The sequence below is a fragment of the Canis aureus genome, chromosome 3 (assembly GCF_053574225.1).
Source record: "Canis aureus isolate CA01 chromosome 3, VMU_Caureus_v.1.0, whole genome shotgun sequence".
Classification (NCBI taxonomy): domain Eukaryota; kingdom Metazoa; phylum Chordata; class Mammalia; order Carnivora; family Canidae; genus Canis; species Canis aureus.
Genome location: NC_135613.1, coordinates 24308957 through 24327027, shown reverse-complemented (window position 1 = coordinate 24327027; position 18071 = coordinate 24308957). Strand labels below are relative to the sequence as shown.

The 18071-nt window shown below is 59.0% G+C and overlaps 2 protein-coding genes across 3 annotated transcripts; both read left to right on the top strand.

Moving 5' to 3' along the window:
- Positions 1–122: 122 nt before the first annotated feature.
- MVD (mevalonate diphosphate decarboxylase) lies at positions 123–8467 on the top strand. Of its 2 annotated transcripts, XM_077891114.1 has the most exons (12): positions 149–281; positions 1102–1549; positions 2298–2457; positions 2917–2987; positions 3389–3503; positions 3837–3983; positions 4652–4851; positions 5066–5140; positions 5303–5521; positions 5846–5961; positions 7096–7204; positions 7768–8467. In XM_077891114.1, exons 2-12 carry the CDS (start codon positions 1520–1522, stop codon positions 7846–7848), a joined length of 1323 nt encoding a protein of 440 aa, XP_077747240.1. In that variant the 5' UTR covers positions 149–281; positions 1102–1519; the 3' UTR covers positions 7849–8467. The 2 variants fall into 2 exon arrangements, with proteins under 2 accessions (XP_077747242.1, XP_077747240.1); XM_077891116.1 differs by lacking the exons at positions 1102–1549; positions 2298–2457 and having other exon boundaries at positions 123–281.
- A 1149-nt stretch (positions 8468–9616) lies between these two features.
- Positions 9617–17932, top strand: CYBA (cytochrome b-245 alpha chain). Its single transcript, XM_077891113.1, has 6 exons — positions 9617–9747; positions 14583–14652; positions 15205–15279; positions 15444–15527; positions 16027–16108; positions 17659–17932. Exons 1-6 carry the CDS (start codon positions 9690–9692, stop codon positions 17875–17877), a joined length of 588 nt encoding a protein of 195 aa, XP_077747239.1. The 5' UTR covers positions 9617–9689; the 3' UTR covers positions 17878–17932.
- Positions 17933–18071: the final 139 nt, after the last annotated feature.

The window sequence follows — 18071 nt, the reverse complement described above, 5'->3', positions numbered from 1 at the left end:
GCGGGCGCGCGGCGTCCGCTCCACGGGGGCGGGCCCAGAGTCGGCAGTCCATCGTTCGATCCCTCTCATTGGCTGAGCTGTGGAGCGGAGGCCGGGCCCACAGCCAATTGGGCGGCGTGCGAACAGACTGTCCCTGAGAGCCAATCGCGGGCGAAAGAGGTGCGAGCCGGGCCGGCGGGCGGCTGCCTGCGGCGGTAGCTCTTTCCTGGCCATGGCCTCCGAGAAGCCGCTGGTGGCCGTGACCTGCACGGCGCCGGTCAACATCGCGGTCATCAAGTACTGTGAGTGCGCGGCCCGGGTGCCAGGCACGAGCCGTGCGGACGTCCACCCGCGGGCCGGGACGGGGTGGGGGGGCAGCGTCCACGCGGGGTGTCCCCCTCTGGGGGCAGGATGGGGGGACTGTGTCCACCTCCCCGCTCCCCGGGGGCAGGATGGGGGTGGGGGGACAGTGTCCACACGGGAGATCCACCTCCCCGGAGGTGGGATGAGGGCGGGTGGACAGTGTTCATGCGGGATGGGGGTGGGGGGCAGGGTCCACCAGGATGCCCCCCCCCCCCCCGGGGCTGGGCTCCCACAGTCTACCCCAGGCTCTCAGTACCGTCCACCTGGGCCTGCTGTCCATTTCTATCATGTTCTCATCTGAAGAGCGCTGTCAGTGGCATCACTGCACGTGCTGCCTTTGAGAATGCCTCTGGTCCCTGTGACTGTGGTGCATAGTCCAGGCGGTTGCTTGTGTCATCACTGGCTCTTTTAGTGCTGAGTCCTGTGCCCTGGTGGGGACGTCCCACACTTTGCTTAGCAGCTGCCTTCTTCCTGGGTCCAGCCTACTGTGAATAAAGCCGCTGCAAAATTTTGTTGTGGGTGCATATGTGAATGCAGGTTGTCTCCTTGGGGGACAAATGTCTGGGCATGCCGCTGCTGGCTCCTAGGGTTCCTAGGGTAGTTGTATCTTAGTTTTTTAAAGAAACTTAAACCTCCCACACTACATTCCCACCAGCAGTGCTTGTGTGACCAGCTCTTTGGCCTGTGATGTTGTCACTAGGTTTTATTTTAGCCGTTCTGATCGGTGGGGTGTCATCTGATGGTGGGTTTACTTTGCAGCCTTCTACTGGACAGGATACTGAACACCTGGTCACACGCGCTCTGTGTGTCCTCTTTGGTGAAATGCCCCTTTGGGTCTTAGGTCTGTGTTCTCATTGGGTCATGTACTTTTTTACCGTGGAGTTTTGAGACTTCGCTCTGTGTTCTAGATTCTGATCATGTGTTGGATGAGTGGTTTGCAGAGATTTTCTACCACTCAATAGCTTGTCTTTTCATCCTCCTGGCAGGTCTTTTTTTTTTTTTTTTTTTTTTTAAGATTTTATTTATTTATTTGAGAGAGACAGAGCATGCGTGAGCAGAGGCAGCCTGCAGAGGACAAGCAGATCCCCTGCTGAGTGGGGAGCTGACCCCATCAGCCATGGGGCTCCATCCCCAGAACCTGAGATCATAACCTGAGCCAAAGGCAGACACTCTACGGATGGAACTCCTAACAGGGTTTAAAATTAAGGTGAAGTCCAGTGTGTTAGTTTTTCCATTTATGGGTCATGGCTTTTGGTGTCAAGTCAAAGACTCAGTTGCCTGGCCCTACAACCTGAAGATTTTCTCCCATTTATTTTTCTAAAGGTTTTATAGTTTTACCTTTTTTTTTTTTTAAGAATTATTTATTTATTTATTCATTCATTCATTCATTCATTCATGAGAGACACAGAGAGAGAGAGAGAGAGAGAGAGAGGCAGAGACATAGGCAGAGGAAGAAGCAGGCTCCATGCAGGGAGCCCGACGTGGGACTCGATCCCAGGTCTCCAGGATCACACCCTGAGCCAATGGCAGGCACTAAACCGCTGAGCCACCCAGGGATCCCCGTAGTTTTACGTTTTAAATTTAAATCTCCATCTTAAATTGTGTTCTGTATAAGGGATGAGCCCCGGGTTGAGGTCTGTGTTTTGGCCTAGGGATGTCCAGTTATTCTGGCAGTATTTTCTGAGAAGGCCGTCCTTTCTTCTGAATTGCTTCCACACTTTTGTCAAGAATCAGTTGGGGGGATCCCTGGGTGGCTCAGCAGTTTAGCACCTGCCTTCGGCCCAGGATGTGATCCTTGAGACCTGGGATCGAGTCCCACGTCGGGCTACCTGCATGGAGCCTGCTTCTCCCTCTGCCTGTGTCTCTGCCTCTCTCTCTCTGTCTCTCATGAATGAATAAATAAAATCTTTTTTTTTTTTTTTAAAAGAAAGAATCATTTGGGCATATTTGTGCAGGTCTGTTCTGGGCTGCCTTGGGTCCCCTGCCAGGCAGTAGTCCTCATTACCACCTGTAACAATCCATCATCCCAAGACCCCACACATGTGCTGCACGTTGTGCGTGCTTCATGGAGAGCTCTGCGATGTCTGACCTCCAGGAAGATTTCCTTTGTTGCTGGTATGCCAGTAGTCAGGGGGGTCTTGAGTGTCTCCAGGGAGTAAGAGCAGAGAGCTTGGAGGTGTTTTCAGTAACCAGGGCTCCTCCTGTTTGGGAGGCAAGAACCTTGCCATCAGGGTGCTCAGGGCCTGGAAAGCACTCCAAGGTAATTTGCTGAATGAAATGAAACAGGAAAAAACAGAATCAGTGAAACAGGGGAATGGACTGGCCTCCAACTCTGCTCTGGGATTGGGAGCCTAGTGAAGTAGGGAGCAATCCAGGAGGACTTCCTGAGGGTGAGGGCACAGCAGGAAGAGGACTTATGTGATGCTGTAAGGGAGCAGGCTCCAGGCGGATGGGGGAGTGGTGAGAAGGAGTGAGGGTGACTGGGGAGCACTGGTGGGCAGGAGTGAGGGCAGCAGCGTGCTGGTTGCCAGGGCTGGGAAATGGACTGGCCTGGCCTTGGGTTATCTGTTCCAGGGGGGAAGCGAGATGAGGACCTGGTTCTGCCCATCAACTCCTCTCTGAGTGTCACTTTGCACCAGGACCAGGTTAGTGTGGATCTGTACTAAATGCCAAAGTAAATACTTACCAAACATGGTTGAACTTCTGTGTGGTGATTGGTAGTGGTGACTTCCTAGCCAGAGGGTCCCGCCCCCATGTCACATGCACTCCTAAGCTCCCCAGGCTCCTTTGGAGGGTGGAGGCCTTTCATCCTGGCCCCATGCCCATGACTCCACTGTGGGCGGTGAAAGTGCTGGTGACCAGGCCTGGCACTGAGCCGGCCATGTGGGTTGGAGCCTTCCTCACTGTCCAGCCTCCGCCTCCACGGCCCTGTCATCCGGGCAGGACATCCCTGCCCCTGAGTGGGAGGCCAGGAAGAGCTGTTGTATGAAGGCCTCCCTGGGGGACGGGGACCTGACCCTGACGTGGCCTGTGTTTCTTCTCCCAGTTGAAAACCACCACCACAGCAGCCGTTAGCAAGGACTTCACTGAGGACCGGATTTGGCTGAATGGCCGGGAGGAGGATGTGGAGCAGCCCCGCCTCCAGGCCTGCCTCAGGGAGAGTAAGTGGGGCCCTGAGGGATGTGAGCACCGCTGGGGCTGGCCACGAGGCTCCTGACTCCGCTGTCCCTCCTTCACTCTGGGTTGGGTCTGAGCGCACAGAAGCGCTGCTGCCTCTCGGCCACTCTAACCTCCCACCCCACCCCTGCCCCTTGGGTCGGGGGCTGCCTGTGAGCACAGCCGGAGCTGGGCGTGGGGCTGGGCCTGGGGTCCAGGGCTTTTCCACAGAGGAAGGTCTGCATAAAGCCTGGGGCAGAGGCTGGGTTTCAGTGGGTGAAATGCCGGGAGCAGGTCAGGGCCACTCTGCCCAGTGGCCGTCTCCCATGTTCCTGCAGTACGCCGCCTGGCCCGGAAGCGGAGGAGCACCGGTGATGAGGACCCCCTGCCTCTCAGCCTCACCTACAAGGTTCATATCGCATCTGTGAACAACTTCCCCACGGCTGCAGGCCTGGCCTCTTCGGCGGCAGGGTATGCCTGCCTAGGTGGGTGAGGGCCCCCCTGGGTGCTGTGCTTTGACCAGCGGCACTTCACACACTCGCCATCTTCAGGGAACCCACAGCCACACGTCTGAACATTAAAATGTCCCGAGAGCACTGTGTGTAGGATCCTCTAGGTTGTATGTGACAGAAAGTCATCTCGAACTTCCTTGAGCCTAAGAGGGCCAATTTCTTGGCTTATGTACCAGAATCCTGAGATGTAGCTAGCTTCAGGTGCAGCTGGCTCCAGGTGCTCCGACAGGCCCATTGACACCTGTCTACCTCCCTCCGAAGCCCTGCTCTGCTTCCTCTGGCTGGCTCAGTGTCCAGTAGGCCCTCCTGACCTGGGTAGGCAGTGGGCTCACAGTCTGTGCCTTGGCAGAAACCCCAGCGGTAATGCATCCTTGCTCAGCCACCTTGTGTGCCCATGCTTAAGCTACCCTTGATGACTGACAAGTACAGGGGACCCCCAGTGTTGGGTCCCCAGCTCCGTATCCTGTATCAGACCTTGGCCCTAGCCAGCCCTGCTCCCTCACACCCCTCTTGGCCAGCTGCCACGCTTACGCACACTCATCAGGCCTCTCTGCCCTGATCTCTGCTCCACATGGCTTTTCAAAGTCTTCATCCCCATCTCACCCATCTGAGCCCCTGCGCCCTTCCCCTTGTGCCTGCAGCATATACCCTGGCCCAGGTCTATGGGGTTGACAGTGACCTCTCAGAAGTGGCTCGCCGGGGCTCAGGAAGCGCCTGCCGGAGCTTGTACGGTGGTTTCGTGGAGTGGCAGATGGGGGAGCGGGCCGATGGGAAAGACAGCATCGCCCGGCAGGTGGCCCCCGAGTCACACTGGCCTGAACTCCGAGTCCTCATACTTGTGGTGAGTGAGGCTGGGAGGGGCAGCTCATCCTGGTCTGGGGGCTCCCTGCGTGATGGACATGCCTGGCCCAGCATTGAGTGGCTCCCCACCCTGCAGTGAGGAAGCTGCTGTTCCTAGGACTGCCCTGTCCACAGCCCAGGGGAGAGATGGAACGGGATGCACGTTTCAGGCTGGGGCCTACAGGGCAGGGTCCAGGCCATTTCTCTTCGTGCAGGTGAGCGCAGAGAAGAAGCTGATGGGCAGCACGGCAGGCATGCAGACTAGTGTGGAGACCAGCCCCTTGCTCAGGGTAAGGCTGGTGCTAGGACGGGTGAGCGGCTGCCCGGGGCATGTTCTTTAAAGCCAAGCTGGTCTGCTCTGCTCAGCCCCCCGGTGGGGCTGCTGGCCGCCCTGCACATCTTGGGCTCTGAACAGGGTAGCAGCCAGCACCTCACCAAAACATGCCTTGTAGTTCCGGGCTGAGTCGGTGGTGCCAGCGCGCATGGCAGAGATGACCCGCTGTATCCAAGAGCGGGACTTCCAGGGTTTTGGCCAGCTAACCATGAAGGACAGCAACCAGTTCCATGCCACCTGCCTAGACACCTTCCCGCCCATCTCCTACCTGAGTGACACCTCCAGGCGCATCGTCCACCTGGTGCACCGCTTCAACGCCCATCACGGGCAGACCAAGGCAAGGCAGTGGGGGCGGGTGGAAGCTGATGCTGCTCTTGCCGGCTCCCTGAGCTTGCGGGGTGTCCCTTAGAGCTGCAGTGAAGCCAGGCTGGGTCCAGCACAAGCCTGCCCATGACAAGACTTCTCAGCATATGCTTTACCATGCGGCCTGCTGAGGGAGCATAGACTGTGTCTGAAGACACGGTCCCAAGTCAGTGGGCAAGGGTGCCGTGCTGCACCCCAGCCGTGCACAGTCCCGGGTCTCTGGGTCTCTGTGGCAGATGAGAGGTGGCGCCAAGCCACCCACTCCAGAGACTCACACTGACCGCAGTGTGGGTTCCAGGTGGCATACACGTTTGACGCAGGCCCCAATGCCGTGGTCTTTACCCTGGAGGACACTGTGCCTGAGTTTGTGGCTGCTGTTCAGCACTGCTTCCCTCCTGAGTCAAACGGAGACAAGTGAGTTGGGGGTTGCCCACATTTGGGAGGGGTGGAGGGAGGAGCAGGTTTCCTGCTGAGATCCAGGACTATGGCAGCTGAGGCCGTGGTGCTGAGTGGGGGGCGTCCCATGGCAGGTTCTAGTCTCTACAGGGGCCACGGTGTGTCACCATGTGTGCCTTCCTGTGACCACCACGTGTCACAGCCCTGTGGCCATACATGCAGGTACATGCTGGGAGCAGTGCCTGTGGCCTCATAGTAACGCCTGCGCCTTTGGACTTGTCCCTTTGAGTGGTTTCAGTGCAGGGACACTTTCCAGCTAGGGGTGCAAGGGAGGATGTGGGTGCGGTGTGTGTCACCATAGTTGGGGCAATACCGGCTTCTAGTGGGTGGGGTGAGAGACTGACTTCCTCACCATGTGGACAGGCCTCATGACCAAGGACGCCCCCGAGGCATCTGGTGTCCTTGTGGGCGACTCTGAACCCATTGCTCCTGTCACCTCATGGGTGGTTTGTGGGTTTTTGTGTTCCAGGGAACACGTCCCTGGACTTGCACTTGGATTGAGGTGTTTGTTGTCTTTTTTTTTTTTTTTTTAAGATTTTATTTATTTGGGAGAGCGAGAGTGCATACACATGTCCTCATGTGTGGGGGGAGGGCAGAGGGAGAGGGAGAAGCAGACTCTCTGTGGAGCTCGGAGCCTGACGGGGCTCTGTCCCAGGACCCCAGGATCATGACCTGAGCCGAAACCAAGATTTGGCTGCTCAGGCGCCCATGAGGTGTTTCCTTCTTAAGCTTTGCTCCCCCCAGGCCAAGTGGGAGCCGTGGGTGAGGCCTTCCCCTTCTGGTGTCCCCAGCCAGGCTCTCGCTCACTCATCCTCGAGCCTGGCTTTGTGTGTGAGATAAATACACACCGCCAACCATTTACCATTTCAACAACTTCAGGCGCACAACCAGTGGCTTTACCCGCTCTGTTGTGCAAGTAGCACTGCCATCTGGTTCCGGGGATTATGCATTTCCCCAAAAGACACCTGCCTCCTGACCCCCCAGCCATAGCCTCCCTGCCCCCGCAGCCGCCAGTCTGCTTCCTCTCTCGCATCTGGTGTCTGCATACCTCTCATCTGTGGCCTTGGCACCTTCCTGCCTGACTTTCCCCAGGTTTCTGAAGGGGCTGCCTGTGAGACCCACCCCACTCTCAGACGAGTTTAAAGCTGCGCTCAATGTGGATCCCATCCCGGGCAGCATCAAGTACATCATTGCCACCCAGGTGAGGCCTGGCAGCCAGCTCGCCCTGGCCCTGCAGCCTGGCTGGCCACAGGGGGGTGCGTCCAGCCTTGTGGGCTCAGACCCAGCATGCTCGCAGCTGGGGAGCCAACTTGCTGAGAGTATGAGCAGAAGAAGCAGTGACACTACTTTTTTGGTTTTTAGAATGTTACAGAATGGCTTGTCCCATTCGTTCACTTAACCTCCACGTGGAGGTTTAAGGACCCCCAGTGTTGTGGGGTGCTGTTCCCCATGTACAGGGGGAGACTTAGAGGGACATATGGTACTGGGGATCCTGGGAACCCTCAGGACTCACCCCACTGGAGCAGGTCAGAATCCTTGCTTGAATGCCTGAGCCAGCATTTCACTGAGATCTGATTCTCATTCCCACCACCTGAGTGCCCAGGCGGTCTGCCTTCCATCTGGGATGTGCTGTCCACCCCAGGTCTGGGTGATGGAAGCCAAGTGACAGGGTGCCCATTGTGGGTCAGGGTGTTGGGGTGTCACCACGGGTTGTGAGCTTCTGAGCTGCACTTACCTGCCTCTCCCATTACTCTGACCCGACAGGTAGGACCTGGGCCTCAAATCCTGGATGACCCTCATGCTCACCTCCTGGGCCCGGATGGTCTGCCGAAGCCAGCTGCTTAACCACCTTCCTCCAGGGGAGCCCCAGCTGCTGCCGGGAGAAGGGCACTTCGCTGGGACTGGGGAGCTGGGTGTGGCGCTGGCTGGTCCATGCTTATGGGGGCTTGAGGGATAGGCACTGGGCGCCAGGCCAGGCCATGTGCTGTGGCCAAGCTGGGTCACTGGAGTGACCATTGGCACCACCCAGGCCATCAGGGGTATGCCACCCCACCAAGTGCCTCACCTCGCTGCAGCTTGCACCTGGTGCTTTGCGAAGAAGAGAGCCGATGTGAGGGCCAGGGACATGACACTGGGCTCTGAGCTGGACCGTGTGGAGCTGCCAGGTCCCCCTTCGAAGGGCTTTCTGGACTCACCCTCTGAAGTCCTGCCCACTGCCCCAAACAGCAACTCTGCAGGAGATGACTGGGAGTTAGCATCCATCCTCAGAGGACAGGTCACCTCTGCAGACCTCGGGGACCCTCCACAAAAGCTTCAAGCCTGAGATATCCCCTCATGGCTCCTCTGTCAGACTCAGGCCAACGTTTGTTTATAAAGAGAACACTGGTGTGTGTCCAGTGGGAGGTGGGTGCATTACACAGGAGCCCTGTGGGCTGCAGGGAATAAAGCCAACGTCACTGATGGAGCAGGTGTGATTTTCCTGGTTCCTGCACCAGTGCTCTGGGGTCCCTGTGCTGAGAGGCTGGGAGGGTCTGGGCAGAGCACCTGAAAAAGTTGTCAACTAGCTGTGACCCACATTTGGTGACTGACACAGTCACTAAAGCTCTGATGGGTGTGAGGATGTGGTTTGGGTCTGGCTTAGGTCCCTGTCCACCAAAGAAGGTGGGAATTGGGTTTGTTGGCAGGAGTGTGGGTTATAGATGTGATTCCTCATAGCCCAGAAGTTTCTGGACTGTGAAACCTCAGGAGTGCCACCCCTCTCTATTTCTGAACCGGCAGGGCAGGCCAGGCATCCAGGAGGAGGTGGACACAGGGGTAACTGTCTGCCCCTCCTCCACCAGGGTCAGGGGCTGGGGCCCTGGCTACTGCTGCTGAAGCACCTGACAGCTATGACCCTCATTGGGGGTAGGGGGAAGGACAAAGGGATGCACTCCTACATTCTGGATTTTCCCAGAAGTTTGGCACATCCTGTCCTTCGGAGTTGGTCTGGTGAGCAGAGGGTTGCTGCAGTGTGACCTGGGCCACACCTGCTCCAGTCCAGGGCCAGATGGGGCAGTGGAGGCTTGGCCTGCCAGTGTCCAAGGATGCCTTGGTTCACTGTGGGACATCCATTGCGTGGCCGCAGTGAAGGTTCTGGGCCTTTAAACCTGGGACCAGCCTGCCCATGCCTCCTTTGGGAGAAGTCCCTGTTCCCTGCTGTAGGCTGCAAGCTCTGAGCAGAACCCACACGTTTTGGGGTGCCTCCAGGTCACAGCGTGCTCGCCCTGTAGCCCAGCCCGCCGGCAACGGCTCTGATCTTGGGCAGCCCAGGTGATGCTTGGGGAGCGAAGCTGGCAGGTCAGGTGCCTGGCACACAGCCAGGGAGAAACTCGGTGGCCTCCGCCGCGGGTGCCCGGAGGGAGCTGGGAGGAGCCGGGAGGAGCCGGGAGGAGGAAGTGAGCTGGGGCGGGGGTCGGGGCGCTGGGCCTGCAGGGGACCCCGCCGGGGAGGGGAGGGAGGCCCGGGGTGGACAGGGCCCCAGGGCTGGGTCCCGGCTCTCGGGGGAGCCTCACCTGCCCGGCGGGGCGCTGGGGGCGGGGCGGGGCCGGGCGCTGGGGGCGGGGCGCTGGGGGCGGGGCGCTGGGGGCGGGCGGCGGGAGCGCGGGCGCAGTGTCGCAGGAGCCCGCCGAGCTGTGGTCGTCGCCGCCATGGGGCAGATCGAGTGGGCCATGTGGGCCAACGAGCAGGCGCTGGCGTCCGGCCTGAGTGAGTGCGCGCGGGGGCTCGGGCCGCGGGCCGCGGGGCGCGGGCTGGGAAGCGGGACCTGCCACTGCGGGCCGGGGCGGCCGGCGGGGGTCGGCGGGCTGCAGCCTGCCGGGCAGCGGGGGCGCTCGGCCTGCGGAGGGGCTTCGGAGCCCCTTCCCCCGCCCACGCCCCAGCCGTCCCCTCGACGGCCCATGACCCCCGCCCCGCCGCCGGACCGCCGCACCGAGAGAGGAAGTTGCAGCCAGGAGAAGAGGCGTTTCCTCCTTGGTGGTTTCCGGGGAGTCCCTGCCCCCCAGGGTTGGGTAAACCCGGCAAGGGGGCGAGCCCTGGTGGCCCTGCTGCCCTGGAGTGGGGGGCCCGGGCTCCCTCTCTTCCTGGGTGGCAGGGGCTCTCCGTCGGGGCCCAGGCCCCCCTGTTCCACAGAATGGCATCTGGGATTTCATAAGGTGGCTAGAGACCCCCTAGAGCGAGCCTGGTCAGCTCAGAGCCCCCAGCCACCCTGCCACCTGTGCTCAGGAGCTCTGCTTACGGAGCATGGGGTCTGCACCCGAGCTCTGTGCTCACAGCAGGAACTTCTCCGGACTGAGTGGGGTAGAGCTGAGTCCACACCAGGGCCTGAGGCAAGAGGGGCCGGAGGCTCTGCCTCCTGACCAGGGACCTCCCACTCCCAGGAAGGGCCTATGAATGTGCTGAGGAGGGGGGCTCTCAGCCCAGCACCATTCCCCTGGGACCCTCCTCCCCAGGCCTCCCTCCACCTGGGGAGGGAACTTGGGGAGGGAAGGCGGAGAGGTAGATGAAGTCTCCCCGGCCCTGCGCTGCGGGGATCACATTTTAGAGTACAGGATCTAGCAGTGTGTTGTGTATCCAGGCAGGTCACCCCCTGCACTGGGCATCTCGAGTGGCAGAGAGCTCAGTGGGTGGGTCACGTGGTGCTCCCCTCTGTCCCCAGGCTGTCCACTCCAGGCCCTATTCGTAGAAGGCCCACTGTGTGCAGGCTGGCCGTCCTGGCCTGGGCTCCTGCTTGCGGTGCTGTGGCACCCAGGCTGCCCTCACGGCCGCTGTGCGTACGGTACATTTGGGGTCTGGGCTCAGCCTTCTCCATCATCAAATAAGACAGTTTGTCAGAAGGTCCCCCAGGGCCCTGCTCTGGTTCCTCCCTTGCTGACTTTTCTTCTGGGTGTAAACTGCAGCCTCCAGGGGATGGCTCAGGCCTGATGAGAGCCTAGCCGCAGTCATGCTCCACAGGTTTTCCTATTGTGGGAAACCCCCTATGACCAGATTGTGTCACCTGCTACTGAAAGCCTTCCCATGGCTTTGCGGGACGCATAACCAAAGCCCGACCGATTTTGGCCTCTCCTGCACCCGATCCTCCAGCCCCCTGCCTTCTCTGGGCCTCGTCCACAGGGTTCGTTTTTGTCCCTGTTCCCCTGAGCAGGCCGCAGGGCCTTTGCTGAGGAGACATCTATCTGAAGCATCTGTGGCTGGCTGGCTTCTCCATTCATTTCTCGGCTCAAAAAGCCGCCTGCTTGGAGGAGTCTTTCTAGAGCATCAGGCGGAGCATAGCCCCGGACATTGCACCACATTCCCCAGTTTCAATGTTGATTTTTGTTCCCCCTGATGAGACCAGGAGCCCCCCAGGAGCGGGGGCCTCATCGTGTTCCTGCTGTGTCCTAGTAGGGCTCTGTCAGCGTTTGGTGGGTGGCAGACAGTCCTGCCTTCCTGGTGAGTTAGTGGGGTTTTCTTCTGCCCACCCCCCCCGCCCCCACCCCCCTGCTGACCCCAGGCAGCAGAACTGCTGCTCAGGACAGGAAATCAGGCGCTCAAACACAAGGGTGTTGGCTGGATGCAGAATGCCGCCCTTCCCTCTTCCAGCCCACCCGGACCCTGACGGCCAACAAAATAAGTTAATATGTAGCAGAGCTCAGCACCAGGGATAGGAAATCTGCTGGCAGGAAAAGCAGAGTGAGACTTCAAGGAGATGTGTCTGGGTCAAAGGAAGGGGCGCCCAGGGCCTCGAGCTCTTACCTGGTGGGATGTGGGGGCCTAGTGTGGAAACAAGGGAGTTTGGCCTGCGTGGCTGGCCCACACCGGGGAGGGCCTCCTGCATGGGAAACAGTAGGAAGCAGGTCCCCCCACCCCGAGGACACTTGCCACCTGCAGCCAGGCCTGGACTTGAAGTCACGGACAAGACAAACCCTTGTGGAAACTCAGGCCTGTGCTGCATGTGGGGAAGGGCCAACTGTCTCCTACCCTGTGCCAGACCGAGAGAGGCCTGTGAGCTGGGCCCAGGCTGGAGAAACCCCGAAGCCCCCCCAGCAGAGGCAAACATGAACATTGTCTGCAAGGCTGCCGCAGGAAACCAGACTCCACCAGCTGCCAGCTCGTGCCCCCACCCACCCCCACCCCCCGGGGAGGGCCCTCTCACACCGCCACAGAGCCAGAGCTGCCCAGCCTCTTCAAGACCTGAGAATGTGAGCATGCCTTGATGCCTACGAGTGTCCCAAACTGCTCGGGGAGGGGGGGAGGAGCAGAGTTTTATAGCAAAAACAGGACAGCGCAAGATGTGAACTAACACAGAACGTCAAAGAAAAAAGTCATCAAAGGTTAATGAATTGAATGCTCTGTAAAGATGAGAGGATTTGTGGAATGGAAGGTGGGGCTCAGGGAACCTCACAGCACACAGCCCAGAGACAGAGAGGGGGTCATTAAAGAGCAGTTGAGGGGCACCTGGGGGGCTCCGTTGGTGAGGTGTCTGCCTTCGGCTCAGGTCGTGATGCTGGGGTCCTGGGATGGAGTCCCACGTCAGGCTCCCTGCTCATCGGAGAGCCTGCTTCTCCATCTGCTCCTTCCCCTGCTCATTCTCTCTCTCAAATAAATAAAATCTTAGAGAGAGGGCAGCCCGAGTGGCTTAGCGGTTTGGTGTCGCCTTTGGCCCAGGACGTGATCCTGGAGACCCAGGATCGAGTCCCACATCGGGCTCCCGGTGCATGGAGCCTGCTTCTCCCTCTGCCTGTTTCTCTGCCTCTCTCTGTTTGTCTATCTCTCTCTCTGTCTCTTATGAATAAATTAATTTAAAAAGCTTTAAAAACAATCTTAGAGACGGGCAGCCCTGGTGGCTCAGCGGTTTGGTGCTGCCTTCAGCCCAGGGCGTGATCCTGGAGACCTGGGATCAAGTCTCACGTCGGGCTCCCTGCATGGAGCCTGCTTCTTCCTCTGCCTGTTTCTCTGCATCTCTCATGAATAAATAAATAAAATCTTTAAAAAAAAATCTTAGAGAAACTGAAGCTGAGCTGTATGCAAGGGTGCAGGGTGGGGGGAGAGACCCACCCCATGGGCAGCAGTAGGTGCAGAGGTGAGAATCAGGGCTCTGTAGGCAGAATGCTGGGAGACAATACAAAAGGGTCATAGGTAGGCAGCCCCGGTGGCGCAGCGGTTTGGCGCCTCCTGCAGCCTGGGGTGTGATCCTGGAGACCCGGGATCGAGTCCCACATCGGGCTCCCTGCGTGGAGCCTGTTTCTCCCTCTGCCTGTGTCTCTGCCTCTCTCTCTCTGTGTCTGTGAATAAATAAATAAAATCTTTAAGAAAAAAAAAAAAAGGGTCAGGGGTAAGCATTTTCCAGAAATGGAGAAATCTCAGATTGAAAGAAAGCAGAGCCCATTGCAGAATAAAGGAAAACCAATCCCTTTTTGGACACATGGTAATGAAATTACAGACCATTAAAGGAAATCTTAAAATTTACCAGAGGGAAAAAGTGGTTTCGTAGCAGCCTGACTGCAGACTTCTCAGGAGCCGCTGCTGGGAGCCGAGGGAAGAGAATTTTAGGTGCCGAGAAAAAGGACGGATTCAGGACCCGGGGGGGACCTCAAAGGATGCTTGTTAGCGGGGGTGGGTGTGGGTGTGGGTGGGTGCTGAGTCCCGCAGACAGGACAGGCTGCGAGGAGGTGGAGGGGCTTTGAAAATGAGCACCGATGGTAAATAATTAATCATGGTGAGGTCAAGTCTACACATGATCCAGGAAGAGAAGCTTTAGATTTTTTTTTTTTAAGATTTTATTCATGCGAGACACAGAGAAAGATCAACATGTCCTGATTGTACCTCGAGTGATCGCTGTTCGTTCTGGGGATGCTCGCACAGCAGGGCGTGGACTTAGACCGCCTGAGCGGTGGACTTTAACATGGCTAAAACAGAACATTTTATGTTATGTATATTTTGCCGCAATAAATTATAAAAAAAAAAAAAAAGATAATTTCTGGGGAGAAAAGATGCAGAGGTATGCCGCCTCCAGCAGCCAGCAGGAGGCAGGACCACGTGGGCTGGAGTGGCCCACAGCAGCCCCGGGAAGGGCATAGGGGTATCGGTGTCTGTCAGCTGGAGGCCAGGTGACCAGTGGGACATAGGAGCGCTGTGCAGCTGGGAGCCTCGCCCATCCACAGGAGCACACAAAGGGACAGTGTCATCTTGAGATGCAGAAAGCAAGCACTCGAAACGGCCAGGGGTCGCAGAGCCCTGCAGAGTGGACGGCTGCGGTGAAGACCAGCCCCAGCGGCCCTCCTGGGGCTCTAAGGCTGGGTGTCCCCCAGCTGCTGCTGGGACCCAGACCTGGCTCCCCCCACGCACTGCTCTTTTCACCCCTTCCCCAACTTGCCTGTCACTTTCTAGGGGTTTCTCCTTCTGTGTCCCCTGCACAGATAAACATGTTGTCCCATGTGGTGGATGATGGCCTGGCCAAGGGAGGGGAGCCCACGGAGAGTGGCCAGAGCACCCTACAGCCCCCAGCCCTGCACCTGCGATGGGGGCACATTCCTCCTGCTAACCTGCTTCTCCTCTGCCCACAGTCCTCATCATGGGAGGCATCGTGGCCACCGCCGGCCAGTTCACCAAGTGGTACTTCGGCGCCTACTCCATGTATCCTGCCACCGCAGAGTCCAGGCTAGGGTCGGGGGCAGGACTTCTGGGCACAGGGTGGGGCTGCTGCTGTCCCTGGGGGCATAGCACTAAACAGTTTGCAGAGTGCTACCCCCATTTGTGGGCCCTTGAGACACTCCACAGCGCTGGGGAGGGCAGGATGGGGCTCGGTCACACAGTGGGACTGAGCAGGGCAGCAGCCTGCCCGAGGCCGGGCGTGGGTCCGCAGCAGGCCCATGAAGACTGGCCTGGGGAGAGGTGTCAGCAGCCCTGAGGCCTTGGGGATTCCTGGGATCCCCTCCAGGCCCCCTCTATCAGCCGTCCCCCAGGGTTGGCCTGGGATCCATCGGAACAGGCTCAGCCCCTCTGGCCCAGCTGTGACAGGCCCACCGAGGCAGGCGTGGGGGGGGATGGAGGGCTCATGCGGGCAGCACAGTGGCAGACTCTGCTGAGTGACCTCTGGGAAGCAACCTAACCCTCTGTCTTCTCATCCGCAAAGGGGGCTCACTGAGACCCCCGGGCTGTGTGGCGGCTCCTTAACGGCACCTGCAGCGGAGCAGGCGTGTTTGTGTGCCTGCTGGAGTATCCGCGCGGGAAGAGGAGGAAGGGATCCACCATGGAGAGATGGTGAGCCCCCAGCCCTGCTCCGGGCCACCCCACGGGAGCACCCTCCTTCCAGGGCCTGCCCAGCCACCGTGGCCCCCCACTCAGTCCTAAGGAGTGAGAAGCCAAGGTGCTCTAGGGAGGAGGGTGCTGTGTGGGATACAGTGTCTTCCCTCCCCTCTGCCTAGTGGACAGAAGTACATGACCAAAGTGGTGAAGGTGTTCGGGCCTCTCTCCAGGAACTACTACATCCGGGCCTTCCTGCACCTTGGGTGAGTCCCCTGTTCCCCAGAGACCAAGATGTCCCTGGTATAAACCCTCCCCATCATCTGGATCAAGTCAGGCCCGTCCCCGCCCAGATATGCTTCCAAACAGAAGCCCAGATCCTGGGGTCCTGAGACCTGCTCTGTCACCTGCTGCTCCCTGATGGCTCACTGCAACCCTAGAAGCTTAAATCAGGAATAGACCGGGCTCTCCCGGGCGGCTCTGCTCACTGCCTTGTGTGTGGATCTGCTGGTCACTGGCAGGGAGGCCACAACACTCACAGGCCTCTGTGGCTATTTGGGCTTCCCCCTGGTGTGGTGGGTGGGGCCCAGGTGCCAGCATCCCAAGAACAGCCTAAAGGGCCCAAGCTTAGAAGCCTAACCTTTGGCGGGTCTGGGCATCTCCTCCAGCCAGGGTCCTGGGGACCGCACACTAGTCTGCCTTGTCCCGAGATCCTGCAGCCTTTGATCCTGCAAACCCCCTGACCGCCCTGCCACCCCTCCCCAGGCTCTCAGTACCTGCTGGATTCCTGCTGGCCACCATCCTGGGGACAGCCTGCCTGGCCATCGCGAGCAGCATCTATCTGCTGGTAAGTGGTATCCTCTGTGGCCAGCGCTGCGGGCAGAGCCAAAGCCGGCAGCCGGTGTCCTTGCTCACGCCGTATCAGAGCCAGTGATGCTGTAGCCACTATCTCCACGTATGTAAAGTGTGGCAGCTCCCTTATCGGTGCCTCATCCCTGCAAGGGAGTGCTGAGGTCCCCACTCTACAGACCAAGAGATACAAAGTCAGGGAAGTGACCTGGCTGGACTAGGGTCACCCAGCTAGCCAAGGCCCAACTGGATTGGGACCCACTCATCATATTTGTCTCATCTAAGCCATCCTTCCTGACTTGGGTGCTGTCAGGGGCACTTCCTAGGGAGCTTGTAAACAGCACAGATGCCACCTGGAGGTTTCCCAAGGCTGCCCTGTTGGGTTTGCCTGGAGTTGGGACATAGCAAAGACCCCGTTGGAAGGACACCCCTAACCCAATCTTTACAGGAGGGCTGGCAGATACTGGGGAGGACGGCCTGGGTAGAAGCTCTGTGGGGCATGGGCCTTGCGCCCCATGCTTGCCGTCCTCCTGCGCTGCACATTCATCCTTTGCACATATTGTGAGGGAACGGGTGGTGTGTTGTCTGTGCTCTAAGCCGTCCTGCACCTTAGTGACCTGCCCGCCGGCCCCTCGGTGCTCCCCCAATGGGAGCCCACCCTGTTGCTGCTCTGTGTGTTTGGCTGCTTCCTGCGGCTGGTCACAGGGCGCAGGGAGAGCATCGCCCACATCCAGCCCCGGCACCCTCCCTGCATCAGGGGCACCCTACCTGGCTGCCGCGTGCTGCCCACCTAGGCTGGCAGGGCTGCTGGTTCCCACTGGCTGCCCGCTGCTGCATCCAGTCCCTACCCGTTTGTCCAGGGGGCCTTTGTCTTTACATTACTGACTTGCGGGAACCTCATGTACGTTTTAGTTGTGAATATTCTGTGAGTGAAGGTCAGACCCCGAATACTTTCTCTGCCTCTGTTAAGGGCCTGTGAGCTTGGTGTGAGATCCTCCCCTGGGCAGAGAATGCGAGCGGATCTGTTAGCGTTCTGGTTTGTGCCATGTCTCTGTGCACTCTCGGGTCTGCTGCATGGTCCTTTTTTCAGGGCAGGTGTCCTAGTTTTCAGGTGAGAAGGCAGTACTGCAGATGTTCATTTCATTCTTCTGCTTCATGAGTGACATGATGTCACACTTTTTCTATGTGTCAAGGACCGTGGGATACAAATAAAAGAGCACACATTCCCCCGCCCTCCTGGCTGTCCCCGTCCCCTCTCTCCCCCACTCCCCCGCTGCAGGTGCCTGGCCAGCCAGACTGTGCGTGTTGGATTCCCAGGCCTGGCCTCTTGCCCTAGACCCTGTGGGGAGGCCTGAGCACCTGGAGTGGGCTCCAGGTTGCCCACCCCCGTGTGGGGTCCCTGCTGGAAAGTGAATCAGCTGAACTCTGAGGTCCTGGCTGTCACTCCGGACATAGTGGGCTCAGACATGGGTCCCACCCTGTTCCTGGCGGCTGAGTTGGGGGAGCACTATCCACCCAGCTCTGACCCAGCTCCTTCAAATCGTGCAGGCGGCTTACCACGGAGAGCAGTGGATCCCCATCGAGCCCCAGCCCAAGGAGCGTCCGCAGGTGGGTGGCACCATCAAGCAGCCGCCCAGCAACCCCCCACCGCGGCCGCCAGCCGAGGCCCGGAAGAAGCCCAGTGAAGAGGAGGAGGCAGCAGGTGCTGTGGGGGTTTCCGGTGGCCCCCAGGAAAACCCAGTCCCGGTGATTGATGAGGTTGTATGAGTAGCATCTCTACCTGTTCCTCATGGAGCCCGCAAAATAAACCAAAGAGAGCAGACTCCCTGAGTCCCCGTGTGCATCCCACTCCCAAGCCAGGCATCTCCTTCAGCACTTCTCAGCCTGTCTGCCCCCCGCTCCCCCTCTGCTGCTCCCCCCCTGCCCCCCACTGCCCGGCCCAATAGGCCTTGGCCAAAGCC